Source organism: Copadichromis virginalis, linkage group LG2 (assembly GCF_057382275.1).
Source record: "Copadichromis virginalis isolate Kocher_CV1m ecotype Utaka linkage group LG2, C_Virginalis_male_GT1.1, whole genome shotgun sequence".
Classification (NCBI taxonomy): Eukaryota; Metazoa; Chordata; class Actinopteri; order Cichliformes; family Cichlidae; genus Copadichromis; species Copadichromis virginalis.
In genome coordinates this window covers 29,175,455-29,198,108 of record NC_140619.1, presented here as the reverse complement: position 1 = coordinate 29,198,108, position 22,654 = coordinate 29,175,455, and the positions used below count along the sequence as shown (strand labels likewise).

The 22,654-nt window shown below is 42.6% G+C and overlaps 1 protein-coding gene across 1 annotated transcript in view; it reads left to right on the top strand.

Annotated features, from left to right (window-relative positions):
* Positions 1-22,017, top strand: part of LOC146717551 (A disintegrin and metalloproteinase with thrombospondin motifs 2-like) — a 142,343-nt gene extending 120,326 nt beyond the window's left edge. Inside the window, exons 5-23 of the mRNA XM_085477911.1 lie at positions 524-607; positions 2,307-2,463; positions 3,305-3,410; positions 3,686-3,829; positions 5,730-5,862; positions 6,550-6,579; positions 7,679-7,792; positions 7,911-8,056; positions 8,236-8,411; positions 11,182-11,315; positions 11,397-11,520; positions 12,028-12,108; positions 12,203-12,366; positions 12,506-12,662; positions 12,746-12,881; positions 13,058-13,265; positions 13,373-13,502; positions 14,849-14,935; positions 18,119-22,017. Of these exons, the coding sequence (XP_085334037.1) occupies positions 524-607; positions 2,307-2,463; positions 3,305-3,410; positions 3,686-3,829; positions 5,730-5,862; positions 6,550-6,579; positions 7,679-7,792; positions 7,911-8,056; positions 8,236-8,411; positions 11,182-11,315; positions 11,397-11,520; positions 12,028-12,108; positions 12,203-12,366; positions 12,506-12,662; positions 12,746-12,881; positions 13,058-13,265; positions 13,373-13,502; positions 14,849-14,935; positions 18,119-20,991 (5,184 nt within the window). The 3' untranslated portion in view covers positions 20,992-22,017. The remainder of the gene's footprint in view (positions 1-523; positions 608-2,306; positions 2,464-3,304; positions 3,411-3,685; positions 3,830-5,729; positions 5,863-6,549; positions 6,580-7,678; positions 7,793-7,910; positions 8,057-8,235; positions 8,412-11,181; positions 11,316-11,396; positions 11,521-12,027; positions 12,109-12,202; positions 12,367-12,505; positions 12,663-12,745; positions 12,882-13,057; positions 13,266-13,372; positions 13,503-14,848; positions 14,936-18,118) is intronic.
* Positions 22,018-22,654: the final 637 nt, after the last annotated feature.

The window sequence follows — 22,654 nt, the reverse complement described above, 5'->3', positions numbered from 1 at the left end:
CATTCACATTGTGACAATCTGATGGATGTCCTCGGGGACACTTGGGGTACTGTGTCCAAGGATACTTTGGATACTGTTGCCCCAGGATAACTCGACATGCACATTAAAGAATTGAACTACCGACCTTCTAATTGGTGGACATCCCACTTGACCTTCTGTGTTAGTACCAAACTCATACAAATATAAGCTCACAGTTGGGAATCCAGCACAGCCGTAGGGATGCATTCACTGAACCGAGTGAGTGTATCCCAAAGCATCAACACCTTTAAAACTGTTGTGACTGTTCAGTGACACCCTGACAATTCTTACCAAGACAGCAAATAAGCATTTTGATGAAAATGTTAACTTGTTTGAAACTTTGAAAAATTGTTAAAATTTTCAACCGCAGACAAATTATTTTACAATCAACCAAGTTCTTTGTTACACCTCAGAGTTTGTTTAGGTTATATTAAAGTGTTCTATAAAGGGTTGATTTCTTCTACTGACGCTGTTTTTTCCCTTGTGTTTCGGTGTATGATTCCAGGTGAATGACATCTACCATGACAGTTCTTTAGGAGCAAAAATCAATGTGGTTCTGGTGCGGATTATCATGCTGGGCTACGGCAAGGTAAGACCTGAAACTACACGAGTTCTGCTGAAATACCAACTGGGATGCAGTTCCTGGAAAGTGAACGCCTCGTCTCTCTATTTTGCTACAGTCGCTTTAAGTACCTATAGAAAGCATGGCAAAGTCATACATACAGTGTCATAAACAAACACACAGACACACCCACATACTCATCAGCACACGCTGATGCCCAGAGCCTGTTATTCCAGTGGACTGAGCAAAAGAGGAACTAAAAGCATTCAGCATCCCAAGGGAGTGTTTTCAAGTTGCACGCCTTCACAGTTCAGCACCAAAGCACATACAGAAGCTCTTCCCGTTATGCAATCAGCCTCCTTCCCAGTGGGTTGCAGCACAGAATCATGGGAAGTCCAGGCAAAGATAAACAATCAATGATAGCCCTCCCTCATTCATAAAGAGAGAGAGACTGGACAATGGGTGGCGGGGTGGGGTGGGGGCATCCTTTTCTTCTTGACTGTAACACTATCTGCACATCTGTGCTGAAAAGAGGAAGAGAGAAAAGTGGAAGAGAGGAAAAAGAGCGATAAAGCAAGACATGGCAGAAATGGAGTAGGGCAGGGATTACCACAACAGATGATACAAGTGATTTTATTGCTGGATAGGTGCTCTGTGATATACTTACGCTGCTGTAGCCTTATCGCTTCCTCTCTTCTCTCTACATGTCCACAGTCCCAGTAGAACTCTGGAAACACACACTCGCACACGCACGAGCGCCACACACGCGTGCAAACACACACACCGCACTACATTGGTCATTCTGGGCCAGCCCCTATGCAGCTTCAGCCAAAGCTCCGGCTGTCCATCATTCCCAATTACCGTGGCAACAGAGCTGCACCCAGACAGCCTGCAGATTGGCTGTGTGACCCTGAATGCGGGTGCACTCACACTCCCACACTTCACACACTCCAACACAACATTTACACACGACACACCATTGCAAACACATTTTGAAAGATCATTAAAAATACCCCCAAAACACACTCACGAGCAACTGATGAACATGAGGAACCACATAGGTGTACCGTGCGTTGTCTAACGGGGCGTTTACGCAGCGTGCAGGCTTCACACTTCATCATGTGTACAGAGGCAGGCCATATGTCTTCAGTGCAACTCACTCACACCGCGCGCGCTCTCTCAGCTGTGCATTGTGCATGCGTGAAAACAGAGAGCGAATGTAGAAAAGAGGCAAAGGCAGACATGGAAAGCTTCGAAGGGGGCGGGGTGTAGATAAGCAGAGATCCTAATGAGAAAGAGCGTGTGAGGTGAAGGTGAGTGGAAGCAACTGCAAGCATCTGGATGTTTGTGTGGGTGTTGGCATTATGCAAGTAACTGTAAGTAAATATTTTGTAATTGGGCATGTTTTTGACTACTAGTGCATAGCTCGTTAGCAGGCTGCTTTTGTTCTAGTTCATGTTCATGACTGAAATTATCAATTCAGAGTTCATTTATTATTTTGTAAGTACTGTCCTTCCCCCTGAGTGTATGTGTGTGTGTGTGTGTGTATTTTTGTTGTACACATCAGCAATTTACAAGATATGCTGACAATATATAACATTGTGACACTGCCCTCTACAGGGCTGAGGAGGATAATGTTTCAGAACTAGAACAAGAAACGATGTTTCTTGTATGATTTTTTTGATCCCTCTTCTTATTTTACCTTTGCGTGTGAATGTCTTTCCAGTCCATGAGCCTGATTGAACTTGGAAACCCATCCCAGAGTCTGGAGAACGTGTGTCGCTGGGCCTTTCTGCAACAGAAGCAAGACACAGGGGATGCCGAGTATCACGACCACGCCATCTTCCTCACACGGCAGGAATTTGGCCCCACGGGAATGCAGGGTACTTAAAGACATGTACACAATCAGCTTTCATAATGTGTTTAGCATAATGGTACATGTATCCAAATCAAATGCATTTGCTCCCCTGACAAAATAAAATCCATCATTCAGAGAAATCTCTCCTCTTTCTGCCTTTCTCTCATATAGCTGCGTAGTGCTGCTGTGGCTTTGGTGGTTGGTGGTTTTTCTGTGCAGCAGAGTACAGGCTAACAGTCAGGCCCAGGGGAGAGGCCTCTAAAGGCAGTGGCCTAGCTATCCAGAAGCCCTTCAGCTGCCCTTGGGCTCATCCTTAAGCAGCAGAAAATCAATAAACAGAGAAGGGCCAGCCACAGAGTCACAATTAAAGGCATTTCAGGACAGAAAAGCTCACAGGGAGCAAGAGATTAGCATACGCAGAGGTGGGAGGGGACGGTTTAGGGTTAGGATCAGATACACAAATCCAAACACATTTGTTCTTATGTGGGTGACACAGTTTTCTTTCTGGGTGTGTGGATCATGCATCATATATATCTTTATATAGCAGTCAGACATTGGGGTGAGAGGTAAGTGTGTCTTTGGTTTCATCTCACCAATCAGTGTATTTCAGTATGACTTTGGTGACTGACCAGAAATGTTCCAGTGTGATTATGAGCTTGATAAGTAAAATTCTTGTGAAAATTCATGTAATGTAATAGATCAGTGTGAGGTTAAACACTACTTTTGACTGACTGAGCGGTGTCACAGATTGTCTTTTGACTGTCCAAAATTGTAACGCTTTGTCTCTATCATTGTTTGAGCGTCTATAAATCTTTTAGTGTGTCTATAAATCTTTCAAGTTTTTCTCTCTCTTCCTTGTCGCTAAGGTTATGCTCCGGTGACAGGCATGTGCCACCCGGTTAGGAGCTGCACCCTGAACCACGAGGACGGTTTCTCCTCCGCCTTTGTGGTGGCACACGAGACCGGACATGTGTAAGTGCGTTGCCGTGATGATGGTTCGAGCCTGCTAACTTGGCACAACAAAAGAAAACAAAGCAGTCACTTGAAGAACTGGATTGATGCATTACAGCTTTAGATCGCTGGTCCACTTCAGTAAATATCTGTTGAGTGAATTAACACTGCCTCCCGCCTTTGTTTCATGTTCTTTAACTCCCACACGTTCCCAATCTGTCTCCACTGGTTCATCTTTTTTCCCTTTACTTCTCTCTTGATGTCTCATTTTTTTTCTTTCTCTCGCTCTTGTGTAGGCTGGGGATGGAGCATGATGGCCAGGGAAACCGCTGCGGAGACGAGGTGCACTTGGGCAGCATCATGGCTCCTCTGGTGCAAGCTGCTTTCCACCGCTTTCAGTGGTCCAAATGTAGCATGCAGGAGCTGGGACGATACCTTCAGTGAGACACAGACACATACACATGCAACCCCACGTACAGAAGTATTTGATTTATGGGCTTTTAAAGGTCAGTGCTGGCATCGGTATGATTTGGATCCAGCTGATGCATGGATATTGCCAGTCTGTGCTGTCTTTAAGATTAGGTTTGAATAAAAAATATACAGGGCGTATCAAACCGAATCAGCCGATTTCAAAGCGCTCTAACTCTGCAAACATTCAGTGTTAACAATGGAAACATGTACTGCTAGAAAGAGCAGATTTGTGAGTTTCCTCCTTTCCTGCTGATAGGTAGCCTAACAACATCAGCGGCTGCATGCTCACAAATGTATGGGACAGGTTTGACTGTCTTATGGGTGTGGAGGGGGGCATATTAAACACTTGTAAACATTGTAAGTTTTTTATATGTAAAACTTTGCATTCATTCATGTGTTTTAAAATTCCATTTCTTTAAGTCAGGATGGGGAACTCCAGGCCTCTAGGGCCAGTGTCCTGCGGGTTTTAGATACTACCCTGGGTCAACACACCTGAATCAAATGATTGGTTCATTACCAGGCCTCTGGAGAACTTCAAGCCATTTAAATCAGCTGTGTTGGATCAAGGACACATCTGAAACCTGTAGGACACCGTCCCTTGAAGCCTGAAGTTCCTCCACCCCTGCTTTAAATGATATAGCCTTTTGGAATGAGATGATTCTTTTTGATACACTCTGTACTTTACAAAGTACAAATATCCTATAAAATTATGTCGTCCATGATGTTCACACATATAAAGACTAGCGATATCCTAAACTTCTAAAGGCACTTGATTACTTCTTTGCATCACTTTTTAGGTGCTTTGACAGCATGGAAATCTACAAGTCGTGCTAAAATCACACTGAACCAATTAAACTGTTTGTTTCTGCTAATGTTTCATCACTGATCTCCCTTTATATGCCTCTCTCTCGGGCAAAGCTTCACTGCTTCCACTGTGGCTGCTTCTTCCAGTTCACTCCCTCAGTGTCCCTTTTTGATTACTTGCATGTGCGCTCTGTGATTTTCATCGTAGACCTCAAATTACACAGAGAGGAAACATCTGCGTGAAACTGATCCACTTCTAATGTTTGGGATCATTGCTGGTGATGAGAGCTGGAACTCTGGCCACACCTCAGAAATCAAACAGTAGCTTTTAGTAGAAAAATCCAGTGTTCAAGTGAGAAGGCAGCACATCGGGTGAGGATTGGAAGAAGCTGTCACGCACAGAGCACCTCAGACATCGCTTGAATACGATGTGGCGCATGCCATCGTGCCACCCAACAGCACATTTAAACCCGCAGACATTGTTGGGCCATGCCAACACCAGTCTTTGCTCACCAGATTTTTCTACTTCCCCAAAATTAAACTGAAATTGAAGAGTTGCTGTTTTATTCCACTTTATCGATTCAATTTTATTTATATAGCAACAAATCACTACAACAGTCACCTCAAGGTGCTTTATATTGTAAAGAAACTACAATCGTGGAGAGAAAACCCCCATGGCTGTAGCGTCATTTGATCGTTTTGATTGACAAAACGATCAAATGGCCCCCTTTGAGCAAGCGCTTGGCAACAGTGGGAAGGAAAAATTCATTTTTAACAGGAAGAAACCTCCAGCAGAACCAGGCTCAGGGAGGGGTGCCATCTGCTGCAACCGGTTGGTGGAGCGAAAGTGATCCAGTGAGCAGATGTACATGCTCAAGTCATTAGAATGGGAGAAAACTAAAGTCTGCCAAATTGTGATAACACCATTTAATTGTTAATTTATTAATACTAGAATATGATATTAGTCCCAGTCTTCGTTTTACGGCTAAAGAATGCCAGACGAGAGTGTACATAGAAAAGAAAAAAGAAAATAAAGATGAACACGTTTTTAAACTCTTCTTTCAGTTCCTATGACTGTCTTCGTGATGACCCTTTTGACCACAACTGGCCATCGCTGCCTCAACTTCCTGGTTTGCATTACTCCATGAACGAGCAGTGCCGCTTTGACTTTGGCGTGGGCTACACGACGTGCACCGCGGTAAGAGACCAGCGTAGTCCTAAACAGTCTCTTTACTAGCATACAGTCGCTAGCTTACGGACACCTGAAAACTCCGCTAACACAACAATGGCATCCTCTGCAAACTTTGCATTGCTTTATCCTCTCGCTCGCTTTGAATTGCTTGTATCAGTTAATTCAGTTCAGTTTGCTGAATTTCACTGTGGCATATGTACTTTTTATGTGACCCCTTAAGCTCTGAAGGTTTTCCTTACTAACCAAGGGCCACACTGTAATGAAATGAGAGTCACTCATACACAGCTATTCACGTTCTTCTGATGTCCTCTGTTTCCTCTCCCGGCCTCTGGTGGGATTGACATCTTACTTAAAAGCAGGTAATTGGTTTTGATAGATACTTCTTTTCTGTTGTTAATGTTAAATAGCAATCAACTATTTATTTGTTTATAATAACACTACATATGCCTTGATACCACAGTGCCTTTACATGAAACTCTCACAAGCAGCTCTTTGTAAACACGAAAAGCTTCACCCAGCTGCAGCATCTTGCCAGGCCTTTTTACCCCAGTCACCCTCACCCGCTCTATGACTGTGAAGCCACTGTGGCACGCTGTTGGGAGGCTGTTGCTTATTTGACTGACAGCTTGTTCAGGGGCTTTGCACACCTTGCTAGATTACCCTCTATTCTCTTGTCAAACTCATTCCCCTCAGCTACAAAAGGCGGGGCAGGCAGGAACGCAGGTAAGGTTACCCCATCTCCTGGAAGACATGTGGCCTCGTCTTTTATTTTCTCAGACTTTCTTTTTCTATTTGAAGTTGTAACTGTTTGTAATGTTGCTCCTTATTTTCAATTTTTTTTTCTTTTTACTGTACTTTGTTTATCTGTCCTACCCATTGTCATAGTTTGGATGTTAACGTTGGATGTTAGTCTGCAGGATTCTAAAATGCTTCAAAGTGGCGCTAAAATCTTTCAAAACAACTGTGAAGCTACTGGTTCATTGGTTGGCTGTGGTGCAATCCAGCAGTTGAACAGTACCATATCCCGAGTCCTCTTCTGCAAAATCTGTGTTAAATCACTGCAGCCCTGGCAGGAAGAGCCTCATTATATTGGCACTCTCGCGACTTAAACGAGCGGAAAAGGTTGGAAAGATGCCTTTCCCATCCAAGGGGAAAGGGCCTAGCCAGAACAGAGGCTGTTTTTCCATGTTTTCTCCTCAGCTTTTAGGATCCTCCAGTCTGATCTTACTGCTGATTACCTACCGCAGTCTACCCACTGACTGTGACTCACACTAAGACCTGTAAAGGTCCACTGGGGTCATGGTGGGTAGAAAAGCCTTTGGAGGGAGGAGGGCACCGCCCCTCAGACACTGGACTTCACTTCGGTTTGGTTGGTTGATATCCTCATCTGTGGCTCATATCAGACAAGAAGGAGAATTTGGACTTGATCTGTGTCCAGGGGCATTTTTAGAGGTCACTGAGACCTCACTCTATGGCTTTTGAAACCTTTTGCCCTCTGCCCTCCGCGGTGACATTCTTAACTCTAGGCTGTCTCATTATGAGAGTCTTGTCTCTCTCACGCAAACACACATCCATTGGTTTAGTTTGCATGAATGGCTGTGTATCTCTCAGTGGAGCATAATGTACAGTGCAGTGACTCAGCACAGGTTTGGTGTTGTTAGTGTTGGATATAATACTATTGTTGTGGCTATTGTTGTTGTGATATCTCTCCTCCCATCTCTACTTGTGCTTCCGTTATTCAGTGTTTAATCTCATCCTAGTAGCGTGTGTTGGAAGTTGGAGCTTTCAGCTATGAGAATGGGTTTCTCTCTGTGTCCCACAGTATCGCACATTTGAACCATGCAAGCAGCTGTGGTGTAGCCACCCAGACAATCCATTCTTCTGCAAGACTAAGAAAGGGCCGCCCATTGATGGAACCATGTGTGGGGAAGGGAAGGTATTTATACACTGCTTTAGTACAATAAAGTGTAGTGCAATGCTACTGGAAGCCAAAGAAAATGTGTTTTATTGTACAACATTTCCAATTGGTAACTTATGCGCTTGGACTGTTGCAGCATTGCTATAGAGGTCACTGCATCTGGCTGACCCCCGACCTCATGAGGCAAGATGGAAACTGGGGTGCATGGAGCGAGTTTGGCCAGTGTTCGCGCACCTGTGGTGGAGGAGTACAGTTTCGCACACGCAGCTGTAATAATCCAAGGTAGGAAACTCTTTACCACTGCATGTATAAAAACAAATATCACTTTTAGGTATTGTGTCACTCCTGATAGAGGAGCCACTTATAAAAATGATTAAAAAATGTGAATGATTAAGGTTTCAGAGGTAAAACATAATCTAGAGCAAAATATTCCCGTCCTCTCTGACCTGCCACTCCCCCAGACCGCACAACGGAGGCCGGAAATGCGTGGGGGAGGATTCCCAATTCCAGATGTGCAACACCAACGAGTGTGAGGATATTTACAGCGATCCAAGAGAAGAGCAGTGCCACGCTTGGGCCCTTCCGTCTGAAATCTACACCAACAAGCACCACTGGCTGCCTTATGAACACCCAGACCGTGAGTATGCACATGCAAACAATGTATTGGGGTGGAGATATGAACCAGACAAACCTTAAGTGATGATATACTGTGGAAGTCATAAATATAAATGAAAGCCAACAACAGAAGGAAGCACAGTCTTGAATGTGGTTGGGTTGTGGAGCGTTTATATATATATATAGGTTGTGTTTTTCTATCATCAGTGACATCTGGCAGTGGGTGCAGCTTTGAAGTATGGCTACGCCCTCCCACAAAAAAAAAGTAAAAAGCCACAACTTTAAAACCATTTTTCTATGAACTCAGTGTCTTCTTTTTCTCCACCCTTTTGCTGATGTCATTTAAACTCCTCCTCCAACTTTTTCTGCATCCATACATTTGGCACATGTGGACAAACTCTCATATTCACAAAGAACCCAAACCTAAATTTATCCAATTAATATTCCAAACCTTTGACACTACACTGTGTAAGTGTGAAGCTCCACCCTTGCCTCTGAGTTGAGATGTCACTGCCTTCCTGATACATATTAAATTATCGTCCAACTAAAGGGCAGCCCTCGAGAAAAGTGCTGAGCTGTCTCTTTATCTACACAGAGGTCACGCTACTCAAAATCAGCTAAGAAGGCTTTGCTAAATTGTTTTTCTTCATTTTTATTATTTCCAAATGGCAAATTTTTCAGCAAAGCTTTTACCATCTCAAATTACTTTTCGATGTGTGCGCTCGTGTTTGCATGGGTGTTAATGTACACATGCTTCTATGAGAGGGAAAAAAAACTGAGGTTTAACTGAATTCAATTCATAGCTTGACATCTCCAGAAGTGTGTGTACTGTGACTCTGACAAAGTACAGTGTCTGCTCTGAATGTGAACTTCTAGTTTCTCTTCTATAGTTTATCAGTCTATATGCATAGAACCTCATCTATATTTATCTCTTGTGTTAACCCTCTGAGGTTTAAGTCATCATATGTGCTAACCTTAACTCTAATACTTGCAATGTCAAACTGAAAAAAATACCTGAATCCAAAATATCTTTTGAAATGATCTAAAATATAACACTATATATAATTCGGAGTGTTTTTGCTTTTGCATGTATTATTGTACATAGTTGAACAGTATGTCTGAAGTTAGGAAGAAATTTCAAGAACTAAATTGTTGCAACGGTGGCATCCTATTACAGTACCATCCTCAATACCATTTAGTTCATTACAACAACTGATTCTTTCTCAAATGTTTGTGAAGGTAGACTGCATAGTTATGGGCTTCATTTTATACTGCTGAAATGGCAAACGCCTGATTTCAAGGATTAAGAGGTGTGGGCCATTACATCAGTCTACATCAGGGGTCCCCAATCCCAGTCCACGAGGGCCGGTGTCCCTGCAGGTTTTAGATGTGTCCTTGATCCATCACAGCTGATTTAAATGGATAAATTACCTTCTCAACATGTCTTGAAGTTCTCCAGAGGCCTGATAATGAACTAATCATGTGATTCAGGTGTGTTGACCCAGGGTGAGATCTAAAACCTGCAGGGACACCGGCACTCGAGGCCTGGAGTTGCCTACCCCTGATCTATGGCCATGACCTGCTAGAAGTGAACAAAAGAGGGAGATTGTGGATACAAGCAGTGGAAATGTGCTTCCTGTGAAGGGCGACTGGGCTCACTCTTAGAGATGGGGTAAAGAGTTTGGTGCATGTGGCGGAGGTGTGGTCCCGGGCGCGGCTGCAGGGGAGGAGTGGTGCAGTGGGCTCAACGGGGTGGTGCTGGAGATGCCGGTGAGAACAGCTGATGGCGATTTGGACTGATAATGGTTTCCTTCCCTTTTTATAGTGAGACAGAGAGGAGCGGAGTACGAGGGAAATCAGCTGGGACCGACAGCTGTCAGACTGTGTTCATATCATAACCTGGGAAAACTATAAATAAATGTGGAAGCTGGTGATAAAGACCTGTGTGTGTGTGTGTGTGTGTGTACCTGTGTGTAGTGCATTTCACAGTGCATAAATAGGGATTCAGTGTAAAGCCACCACTGCTCATCCACATTCAAAGGAAGCAGTTGAAGTAGTTCAAGCATCTGACTGGGATGCCTCCTAGGTGCAGTGTTGTGGGTATATCTAATTGGGAGCAGGCCCCACATGTTGGACATATTATGTCTCTCAGCTGGCTCAGTGTCCCCCCCAGAAGAAGTGAAGGAGGTAGCTGGGGAGACCTAGGTCTAGGCATGTCTGCTTAGACTGGTGATTCCTCAGATAAGAACCAGAAAATAGAGGTTATATATTTTGTTGTTTAGCCTCTGTAGTTCTTCTTCTCCACTGTAATGTGTGTGCATGTGTCAACTGCCACAGAGCAGCAAAAGACTTAGAACACTGAGGAGGGATTTTGTACATTGTTTGTGCATTCTCAGTCCAACCTGACAAGATTGTGTTTTCTCCACGTGATCGAACTGAGCAGTTTTGTTGCGTGTCTCCCACCTGTTTATTAGTGTCAACGGTCCAAAAGACAAGGTCTCTGGATTGTAGCCATCTGTAATAAATGTGATGAAGTAGGAGTGTTCGTTCGCACTCGGACTATCTGCCAGGCTTCATCTCTGGGGGCTCGTGCAGTTGTAGTATGACTCACTCAGACAGACACAATGAGACAAAGTGTCGTGCTGACTCACAGAGAGCTTATTCAGAGCATAAAAATAATCGCATGTCGGTTGTAAACATGAAATCTTCTAGTCAGACCACAGGGGTGACTCTGTGACAATCACTTGGATAGTGGTTTTCATTCTCTATGTTCATTTTTGTCCGCTTTCCAGCTAGCAAACGCTGCTACCTGCATTGTCAGTCCAAGGAGACCAGAACCGCAGTCTTCACGGAGACAGTGGTCCTGGATGGTACGCGGTGCTCATACAAGGACCCACACAGTGTCTGCGTGGGTGCGGAGTGTAAGGTGAGGGGCATGCGCGTGGAAAGACAGCCGCACACGTGCTGAGATCAGCATGTGTCAAATTCTAAGTTTCTTTATTAACAGAAAGTGGGATGCGACGGAGTGGTCGGCTCCTCGGAGCAGGAGGACAACTGTGGAGTGTGTGGAGGTGACAACTCCAGCTGCAAAATCTTCAAAGACACCATCTCACGTAACGCCAAGAAACAAGGTAACCCACTAACACACTGAATAACCCTTAATTTGTTTCATAGAGGAGACTTGACTCAGTCCTACCAGTCTAGCAGCCAGCTGTCATTCTGGTAAGCATAGTATAAACATTTGACTGGACTCTCTGTTTTTATTTTATCTTTTGGTTAAACATCGCCCTCTAGAGCAAGGTTTTAAAATTGCCGCAAACCTCAGTAAAAATCCAAGCTCACATGTTTCCATTTGAGCATTGCCAAGAAGTTACGTCAACAATCACTTCATAACCTAATATTTATGACAGTATTATCTAACCCTTGGTGTTGGGAGAGTTACATGTTATAACAGCGAAATTCTCAGAATCAGATGTTTTCCCTGGATGAAAATAATCACGACTGAAGGGATTTTCAGTAGTGCGCAAGGGTATTTAATTGAAATTAGAAAGGGAGCTTTACTGGCTTTGGTGCAGTTCTTTGGTATGAAACAGTAAAATTGACTTTTTGGCACAAACCAGATGTCTGTTTTATTTCAGGGTTCTTTAAAGTTCTCGAAATCCCCCGAGGAACGAGGCACTTACTGATCCAAGAGCTGAAAGCCACCTCGCACACTCTAGGTATTTTAAATTCGAGCTTCTTTTTTCTTCCGTGCCAGATACTGGAATGTAGATTTGCTCGTTGCAGTGTTGTCAATTTTTCTCCCATCTGCAGTGGTGAAAAATGTGGCATCAGGACAGTTCTTCATAAACGGGGACATGGAGAAGCCAGAATCCTACTCGGTCATAGAGAAGGGGGTGGAGTGGGAATATGAGAATGACAATGACAAGGAGACCCTTCAGTCAACCGGGCCTCTCAGACATGGAGTTCTGATCATGGTGTGCAACAACATGACTTTAAAATTGAATCTATAGTTACCTAAATTTCATAATAATCTCATAATATCACATTTTGTGGTTGAAATTATACATTATCTTGATTCCTTCATTAATTTTATGATGATCTGTCGGATTTTAGATGAAATTACACGGGGATGAGGATGTGAATTTGTCGTACAAGTACTTGATGAGAACAGACTCTGACTCTGGAATTCAGAACAACATGCTAGTGGAGGACAGCGCTTATGAATGGGCCCCAAAGAAATGGTCTTACTGCTCCAGGCCTTGTGGTGGAGGTACAGTAGAACAAAGAAAATTCTCACAGTGAAACCGTTGTTTCTTTGACTTATATGATGTCCGATTTTCCACCCTTTTTTAGGAAAGCAGTACCTGCGATACGGCTGCAGAAGAAAAGTCGACAGCAAGATGGTTCATAAAAGGTTCTGTAACAAGTCCAACATGAAACCGAGAGGTGACATGAGGGACTGCAACCAGAAGGCCTGCCCTCCTCCCATGTATGTATTCACATGAGAAGCACAACATCTGTGAAAATGTGACTTACAGTAGGAATCCACACTCGGATTAAAGCAACTTTTTCTGCATTCAGGTCGCCCTTTGTTCTCCTTTGTGGTCGATATGTTTTGATGTCCCTCGATGCTCTTTCCTCTCTTTGCTGTCATATATTCTCCAGCTGGGTGACGGGCGAGTGGCAGAACTGCAGCAAGCCATGTGGAAAGACGGGCATGCAAGTCCGATCGGTGAGCTGCGTCCAGCTTTCGGATGACAACACAACACGTGCTATCCACAACAAACACTGCAACGACAACCGACCAGAGTCGCGCAGATCCTGCAACCGATTTCCCTGCCCCACCCAGTGGAGAGTTGGACCGTGGTCACAGGTATGTGGGCTAAACTAGAGCCTTCAAGATGCTTGCACTTTATTCACATTTTGTAAGTAGTTTGTGATGATTTTTTTGCATTGTGTGTTTATTTTTTGTATCCCTAGTGCTCAGTGACATGTGGTAATGGGACCCAGCAGAGACAGGCTTTGTGTCACACCAGGGACAACACCATCGGCCTGTGTCTCGACAGTAAACCAGACACCATAAGAGTTTGTCGCCTGACACCGTGTTCCAGTAAGTGTTGTGCGAGCCCACCCGTGAGTATTTTTTATAGGTTTAAAATGTCCAGGGTACTCACTTCATTAGGTACACCTTGCTAGAACTTGGTTTGAGCCCCTTTTTGCTTTCAGAGCTGTCTTAGTTCTTCATGGCACAGATTCAGCAAGTTGCTGGAAACATTTCTCAGGGATTTTGGGCCATAATGACATGGCAGCATCACACAGTTCCATGATGTGATCTCCTCATTCCGCCACATCCCACAGGTGCTGTATTCGATTGATATCTGGTAACTGTGGAGAACTATTGAGCACAGTGTACTCATTAATATATCCAAGAAACCAGTTTGAGATTATTTTAGCTTTGTAATATGGCACGGTATTTTGCTGGAAGCAGCCATCAGAGAATGGGTACACTGCTGTCATAAAGGGATGGTCATGGTTAGTAATAATACTCAAACTGGCTGTGGTGTCGCCACACCTGAAAAGTGATATAAGACGGATGGATCCATGCTTTCATGTTGTTTACACTAACATTTGACTCTACCATCTGAATCCTTCAACAAAAATTGAAACTCAACAAACCAGCCGTGTTTGATGTTTTTTCAGACTTCTGTTGTCCAGTTTTGGTGAGACTGTGTGACTTGTGGAAGCACCCAGTGTGGTCTTCTGCTGCTGTAGCCCTTTTGCTAGATTTAATGTGTTATGCATTGAGAGGTATTCATTGCATACCTTGGTTGTAACAAGTGTTCATTGGAGTTACTGTTACCTTGCTATCACTTTAAAGCAGTCAAAAGGCATCAACAAAGCATTTTCTCTCAGAGAACTACTGCTCACTGGTTTTGACCATGTGTACATGCATAAATGCATTGAACTGATACTTGCATTAATGAGCAGTTGAAAAGATGTACATAATGAAGTGGTGCTATAGATATATTTTGTTTCTCTCCATGTAGAACATGCAGAATTGGAAATAGATTACATTCAGTTTTTAAAAAACCAAGATGGTAACACTAAGGGTATTCCACAAATCAGTGAGGGGCTGTGTCCATTTATTACATGTGTCGCGACCATGTAATAAATTGTCACAAGGTCACTGTCATTGCATGTAAATATGTCAGTTCAAACTGAACCGATTTTAGTCGTAGCTTCAGCTGAAATGTCAGAGACACATTCTGGAGGCGTAATATATTTAATAAACAGATAAAACTAAACTAGATTTAGCCCCTGGCATCAGTGTAGAAGCTAGGTGTGATGGATGCTAAAAGAATTAAAAGGATAAGGATGAAAAATTGTTACATATTGCTCATGTTCCCTTATAGTCGTTCTTAATGTTTCCATGCCTCTCTCCATGTTTCTCTGCAGAGGGCCCACCAGACCTCAACAAGAACGGCAACATTTTGATCCAGTGGCTGTCACGCCCCAACCCCAACTTCCCGAAGATCTCCTCACGTAAAACCTCCCTCTATAGTTCCCAGCCTGGCCTCCACAGCAGCAGCTGCAGCTGCATGTCTGTCCTCTGCTGGGCCCTGCCCATTTCTGTCCTCCTGTCCCTGCAGGGCCGGCCCCGGCTGGCCCCCTGACCCGCCCCCTGCCCCAAGCCTTGTGCCTGTGCCACGCCCGTGAGCGAGCGGCAAAAGCTTTCGCTTCTCTTTTGGGTGGGGGGGATGTTGTCTCTCTCTCTCTGTGTCTGAGACGGCTCTGACTGGGGGAGGTCTCTGGCTCCTGCGTGTGCTAGTTGGTTCTCTCTTGCTCTCTCTCTCTCTCTAACTCTCTCTCTCTCTGTCTCCTTTGTGGAGCATTGTGTTGTAACCGCTGGCCAGTCGAAAACTCAAAAGATCAACAAAAAATTTGATGTGAAAAGGATTTCGTAGTGGCAAGGCGAACAAGTTTTCATTGGCATCTCCTGAGATGTGTCGAAGAGCCGTTCACGTGCGAGGGGACCCCCCCCCCCTCTGCATTCGGCGGCCGTGATTTGCGCGAGCTAGCTGCGTGCTATCATGCAGCTGCGCTTTTTTCTTTTTGTAGCGCATTGTCAATGTGGGGGAGAAACAGGTGTCAAAATAAACAGAAAAGGTATAAATATCTATATAGAAAAAATATATATATATACATATATATATAATATGAAAGCTTTACTGTGAATGTGATCTGAGGACATCTTTGCTAAAGTGCTCATCTGACATATTGGTTCCATTTGGGGATGAGAGTGGTGTCTCATCCCACGTTCCATTCTCAGATTGACAGGAACTCAGCACAGAAGCAGGAAGTGAAGTCAGTAAACCTTTTGATTTTTGTGGGAGGGTCTTCTGAGGTGACGACACAAAAAAAAAGAAAAAGAAAAGAAAAGAAAAAAGAAGAAAGAAAAAAAAACAGGGTAGTTTGACCAATTGAGGTTGCTTCCCATTTCACCTCATCATCAGCCATCCTCTCTTTGACTGTTATACAAAAGTTCAATAAATGCAGCTTATTTGTGCTTGCAGACTTTAAACAAATACATCTATAAATATATTTGTATTTATATATAACTATAAATATAAATCTATATGAGTAACAATAATATTAATAATGTTTTACCATGAATAAGCTGTAGCTTATTTGCCTAAAATCTTTGGACTGCTATTGATCGCTTAGATCCTTGACTGTTATGTGTATTTTTTTATTGATTTTACATGAATACAGATGAATATTTAATAAAGGTAAAGTGTTTTGGGGGAAAGGGTTAGACCTATATTATGCAGGACTTGGTCAGTTATTTGCCTCTCCATTTTCTCAGATGGATCAGTGGTTTACTGTTGCTTCTCGTTTTCTTTACGGCCAGGATCACGTTTTGTCATGCACATTTGCGTCCATCACCTGTGTGTTTGTATCAATCCGTGCGTGAGTGCACTGGTGTGTGTGTGGGTGCGCGTCTTTGTGCATGTGTGTTTGGGAGGATGTATGCGTTAGATGAATGAGCGTCCTTAATCGTTGCGTGATTGTGTGTGTGTGTGTGTGTGTGTGTGGTGTGTGTGTGTGTGTGTGTGAGAGAGAGAGAGAGGGTGCTTCATCATTTGGGCTTTTACACATTGCGATCAGATACAGAAATACCTCATAAACTTTGATTTTAGAGCGTCCGATGATCTCATTTTATTTTGGTGAACATTGAAAACATGAACAATGCCTTATCTTGGATTGAATGTAATGGCATTTATCTGTGAAAGAGATGGCTTTACTCATTCAAAGTTTCACTCGGAATAGAGGCAGCTTCAAACCAACGTAACAAACTCACACCCGCCAACCATCAAACCTACCAAGATGATGTTGGACCAATGTCCGACTACTGGGAAGGGTTTCCAAGGGCCTAGGGTATTGACACATGTGGCATCTAGAAAAAAGAAAAAAGAAAGAAAAAAACACTTCAGACTTGTCATTGTATTGTGAACACATATTTCTGTTGTGACTATGTAGCGAGCTATCCAAGGTTTCCTTCTGCTGGAGTTGGACTGTATGAGACCAAGCCAGACCTAGCAGTGCGATACTGTATATAACATTGGTGTTGACTGTATTTAATAATGTTCATGACTGTTATCTTCTTCTATAATATTCTATACTATGGGTAACTGTTTCGTGGCTTCACTGGCCTGCTGCGTGGGGCTGGCTAACGTTTGGCTAACGTTGAAGAAACATTCAGATGGACTACGTGCACTGCGTCTATATGCACTTTGATTTATCAGGGAAATTTTATTAATGTTTTGTAAATGTTTCATATGACACTTAATGTGCCATTCCAGTTTTTACATCAACATGAAAATTATGTGTTTTATTTAAGCAGCAAATATCATTTATGTATTTCATCTTTGTTTGTTTTCTTTTGTTTTCTTTTTCTTCTTCAATCGATAAACAGATTGACTGGTTGATTTCCAAGTAATCAAGTGTTTTACCAAAGTGACTGTGAACTTGTAACTTTCGATACAGTTGAATTATTTTTCTTAAGAAAAAAAATATATCTATATATTGAGAGGGGAGGGCGGGGCGTACATCTCATTGTTTCAGTTCCTGTCATTCTCAAAAGCAAAGTTGTATCAATAAAAATCGTTTTAAAAAGTGTGATCTTTCTCCTAATGGGAATGTTCACTGGTTAGATTTTTTTTGTCAGATTGGTATATACTGCAATAAGAAAGTAGTTATTTTTGACTGGCATGGTACAAAAAGGGTACAAGTCAAGTGGTAGACTTAATATTGAACTGAAAATGTTGCACGTCTGAAAAAAATGAAGAAACACATGAGCAGAAGCAGAATTAGATGAAAAATCCTGATCTCTTATAGGTGCAACACAAGACTGGCGACCCTTATTTTCCCATTTCAGTTGCTCTGGATGAATCTCATCAATGCTCTTGATGTGTGGATTTTTCTCCTTTTTTCTCCTTCCTGCATCCTCTGCTAGTGGTCTGGCTTTACTACTGTACTTCTAACAGCGTGAAACCAACATGTACTTTCACTCACATGTGCATGGATTTATGTCTGCGTAACTTGAGAGTAATGCCAATTTGTAACAATATAGTTTTGTTCACGTTCTTTAGCATAGAGCAATCTCACACACACATATTATCGTAGCTTCTACCTCTCTGTTCAGCTTTGTTTTTTTGTTTACAGGCCGTTGTCATGGAGACCGGTCTGTCTTCTGTCGCATGGAGGTGCTGAAACGCTACTGCTCTCTACCGGACTACCAGCGCATATGCTGCGAATCCTGCAGCAATGTCCCTAACATAGTGCCTGTCCCCAGCTCCACCCCCAGAGCCACATCCATCACAGTTACATCTCCTCCAACCACAAGCATCCCAAGCTCTGGCTTCACCACCTTACAACCCTCCAAAGCTCTCATCACATCAGTTTCTACCATTAGTTCACCGTCTACTGCTCATCCTCCTACATCTTCCCCTACAGCTCCTCATGCCACCCCACTGAGTACCGCACAAATGATTACCATTCATTCACCGGCTACCACCAGAGCCCCTGTTTACCCTACAACTTCTTCCATAGCAATCACCAGGGAGTCCACAACCATTCGCAGTGTTACTACATATCCTCTACCTTTGCCTCCTCCAGACATAAACAACAGCACTGAAAATCTGGTGCACACATCTACAAATACACCAGTAACATTTGGTTTGAAAACGGACACAACAACAACCACTCTGCCAATGACCCAGCCAGCAGAAAACAGTAAAAAGACAGACATCCTACAGAACTCCAAGCCTAAGAAGACTATTCCGCCAAAGAAAACCTTGAAAAAGATGAGTCCAACAAAGCAGAATCCAAAAAAGAATACGACCCCGAAAAGCAATCCAGGAAAACCCTCTATACCAAAGCTCAATCCCAAGAAGAAGTCATACAGTACTCCAAAAAAGGTTACCTCAGGAAACACTTCTCCGAAAAAGACTACTCCATCGAGCACTACTCCGAAAAAGACTACTCCATCGAGCACTACTCCAAAAAAGACTACTCCATCGAGCACTACTCCAAAAAAGACTACTCCATCGAGCACTACTCCGAAAAAGACTACTCCATCAAAGAATGTTCCCAAAAAGACTACTCCAGTAAAAACTACTCTTAAAAAGAATACTCCATTGACCACTTCTCCAAAAAAGACTACTCCATCAAAATCTTCTCCCAAAAAGATTATCCCATCAAACAATGCTCCCAAAAAGACTACTCCATCAAACGCTACCCTCAAAAAGATTATTCCTGCTATCACGTCTCCAAAAAAGACTACTCCACCAAACACTACTCCAGTGAAAAAGACTACTTCATCAAGCACTGCTCCCAAAAAGGCAACTTCAGCAAATAAACCCCCCAAAAAGACTCCAGGGGAAAAAATTAAACCTTCCCCTAAAAAAGATGCTCCACCAAATTCCAATACTCAAAAGAAAACTGAACCAAAGATAAAAGTTACAAAGCACAAGCCACCAAAGAACCCAAAACCAGCACCCAAAAGTGGCTTAAACTCACAGGCAAAAGTTAATCAGAATATATTTAAGGTGGTAAAGACTTTTCCAAAAAAGAAAAAACATCATTACACAACTACTCCTCCTTCAACCAAGCAACCACCAACAGAGGACTTTTTTTCTACTATTTCTTCCAGCATTACCTGTACAACGATAAGCTTCCTTTTCCCTGAGTCAAAAATCAATGTGCCATACAACATTAATAACGTAGAAGTTACAAATGAAACTCCATGTTGGTACCATGACAGCACAAATACTGGACCAACAACACTCAGTACTTTCGATGATCTCGTAATACCCACTGAAAATAGTTTGGTCGAGGATGTCACAATACCCAGGGAAGCCGTGCCTTACATAGATGTCCCAGTGACTAAAAGCGTTGACGTTTCAGTTACCAGTAGCAACAATCGCGATGGTGGTGACATCACAGTGTCTTACACTAAAAGCGGCACAAACGTATTAACAAAGCCCAAGGTTAACAAGAGTAGATTTAAGGTGGTAAAGACTTATCCAAAAAAGAAAACACATTATTACATAACTACTTTCCCTCCCTATTCAAGTGGGCAGCACCCAATAGAGGATCTTTCTTCTACTATTTCTTCAAGCATTACTGGTACAGCAATGATCTCCCTTTTCCCTAAATCAAGAATCAATGCCCCATATGTCAGTAATAGCATGGAAGCTACAGATCAAACTCAATCGTGGTATGATGACAGTGCAAATGCTGGAACAACAACACTAAGTACTTTTGATGATCTCGTAATACCAACTGAAAACAGTTTTGTCGAGGATATCACAACGCCCAATGAAGCCATGCCTTACATCACTGTGCCAGTGACTAAAAGCGTCGATGTTTCAGTCCCCAGTGATAACAATCCCAGTAGTGATGCCATTACAGTGTCCTATAGCAAAAGTGGCGTAAACTTAAAAGCCAAAGTTGATAAGAGTAGATTTAAGGTGGTAAAGACTTATCCAAAGAAGAAAACACGTTATTACACAACTACTCTCCCTCCCTCTTCAGAAGACAATGGTAGCAATTCCAGTGGTGATGACATCACCGTGTCCTACAGAAATGTGGGCGTGGTCAGTAACACCATGGTGATAGAGGACAGCCTCACCATGGCATTCCCAATCATAAATGGAGATGACATGACAGAGCTAAGCTCTTCATCCTGGCTGGATCAGGCGGAGTACATCCCTGCGAATATACCTGTTGACACAACATCTTCAAACACAGGTACTGCCTCACCTCCCACCACAAATGCAAACCCAACAACCCTCACCACCACCATCTCCACTCTAAGACCTCCACGAAGTGCTGAGAAAAACAGTGAAGACAACTCGATAGATGTTTTTTACAGCAGGGTCATCAACTCGGAGAGCGACATCTCTCAGAACAACTTGATCCCAAAGCATCGGATCAACCTTAGAGAAAGAACCAGGAACAAACGCATTCAGGAGCTCCTAGAGGAGAAGCGAAACTTTCTCTTGAGGATGAAGAGAGGCCACGCAGTACAATAAACCAAGCCTTATCATTTCTCTTATAGAGATGAACACTTTGTCTGAAAACACCGCTTATCTGCCGCAATGCTTTCTAATGGGTAGTTCCACCAAAAAAAGAAAGAAAAAAAAAAAGCTGTCATATCAGTCAAATGTTTGCACAGTTGCTTTGAGTAAAGCCCTTTAGGGTACCGATTGCTGCAAATCGCCTTGCCTGTGCACACACAATAAAGAGAAGCAGAAGGAATTAAAAAAAATGTACATCCAGGATTACAGCACTTTACAAAGCTCGGCTTTTATTTCCCTAAACCACCCTTTGTTTTGCTTAAGAATTCAGTGATAATGTAGATTTTAAAAAATGACAGTGGTACTGACACTCGCACGGCAACAAAATCTACCACCTAGAATCCAAATTTTCATCCCATTTCAGATTACAGCCCAGGACTGCAGTTTGCACAGTACAAATATGAATACATTTCAGTTGAGTGGCCAATACGCAAAGCAGACATTTAGCTTCTATTTCACTTAACTGCAAACTAAATTGCAAAAGTTTACACTGGTTGGATTCTGTTGTCATTTCCAGAGCAGTTACTTATCTCTCAGGAAGTAAAGCTACAGTATGACAGTTTGATGAGGGACATTGCCAAATACTTGGTGCTTAAATAGTAAATTATAATATGTCATTAAGGTAAGCAGTACAAAAAAATAACCAGAGAAAAAGAAAAAATACACATTTTTATTAAAACATTTTTACATTCAAGGGTGCTTTGTTTGTCACGGCTGCTAAAAGCGATGTCCCTCATGCATTTATTTCTATAGGAAAACTACAAAAATTTAAAAGGAAAGTATGCAAGGCTTTTTATGGTATCTCTATCCAAAGAAAAACTTTGAAGGCCAGTTTGTTATCTTTATTTTTTTTTGTATAAAAGGTTTTGTTTGTGCATTTAATGTGCGGCAACTGCATCTACAAGTCTTCTTGTACAATACATGTATATATGAAACAGAAGTTAATGTTTACTATTTATTAAAGACTAAGTGCCTGTGGTATTTTGCAATCACAAGCGTGATTTTTGTTATTGTGGCACATGACAATACGGACACACAAACCAGCCATGGACTCAGCTATTTGTGAGTAGCCATCAGAATTATTACAAGCTGTCCTTTAATCTATTAATATTCCTTTTTAAAATTGCAATACCTGGCACCAGGTACACATACAAAACATAGAAGCTAATTCCTCTCAACATTGCACTAACATTTCTCTTGCTTTTCTTTATGACAACAAAATCTGATAATGTTAGGGCCATGATTTTTGATGTAATGTTATTCCATCCCAAAGGTCTGATTCTGTTCATCTGGACATAGCGTTTTCAGTGGGAGAAACATTTCGTCACTCATCTGAGTGACTTCTTCAGTCTCAGCTGACTGCAGGTTTCCCCAATCTTATAAACAGTACATTTGCACAATAACTGAAACTAGCACAGCTGAATGAGCAATGGGCTGTGAGGTCAGTTCCTTGATCATTAATATGCAAATTGTCATGACTGTTGATTAATGGCCATGAGTACCATTCACAGAGAGCTGGGGAATGACTGCAATCACAGCACTGTTAGATGGCAAAAGATGTACCCTTAGGCCCCCTCCTCGATTCAGAGATAGTCTGTCCCTTTTCACGTAAATGGCC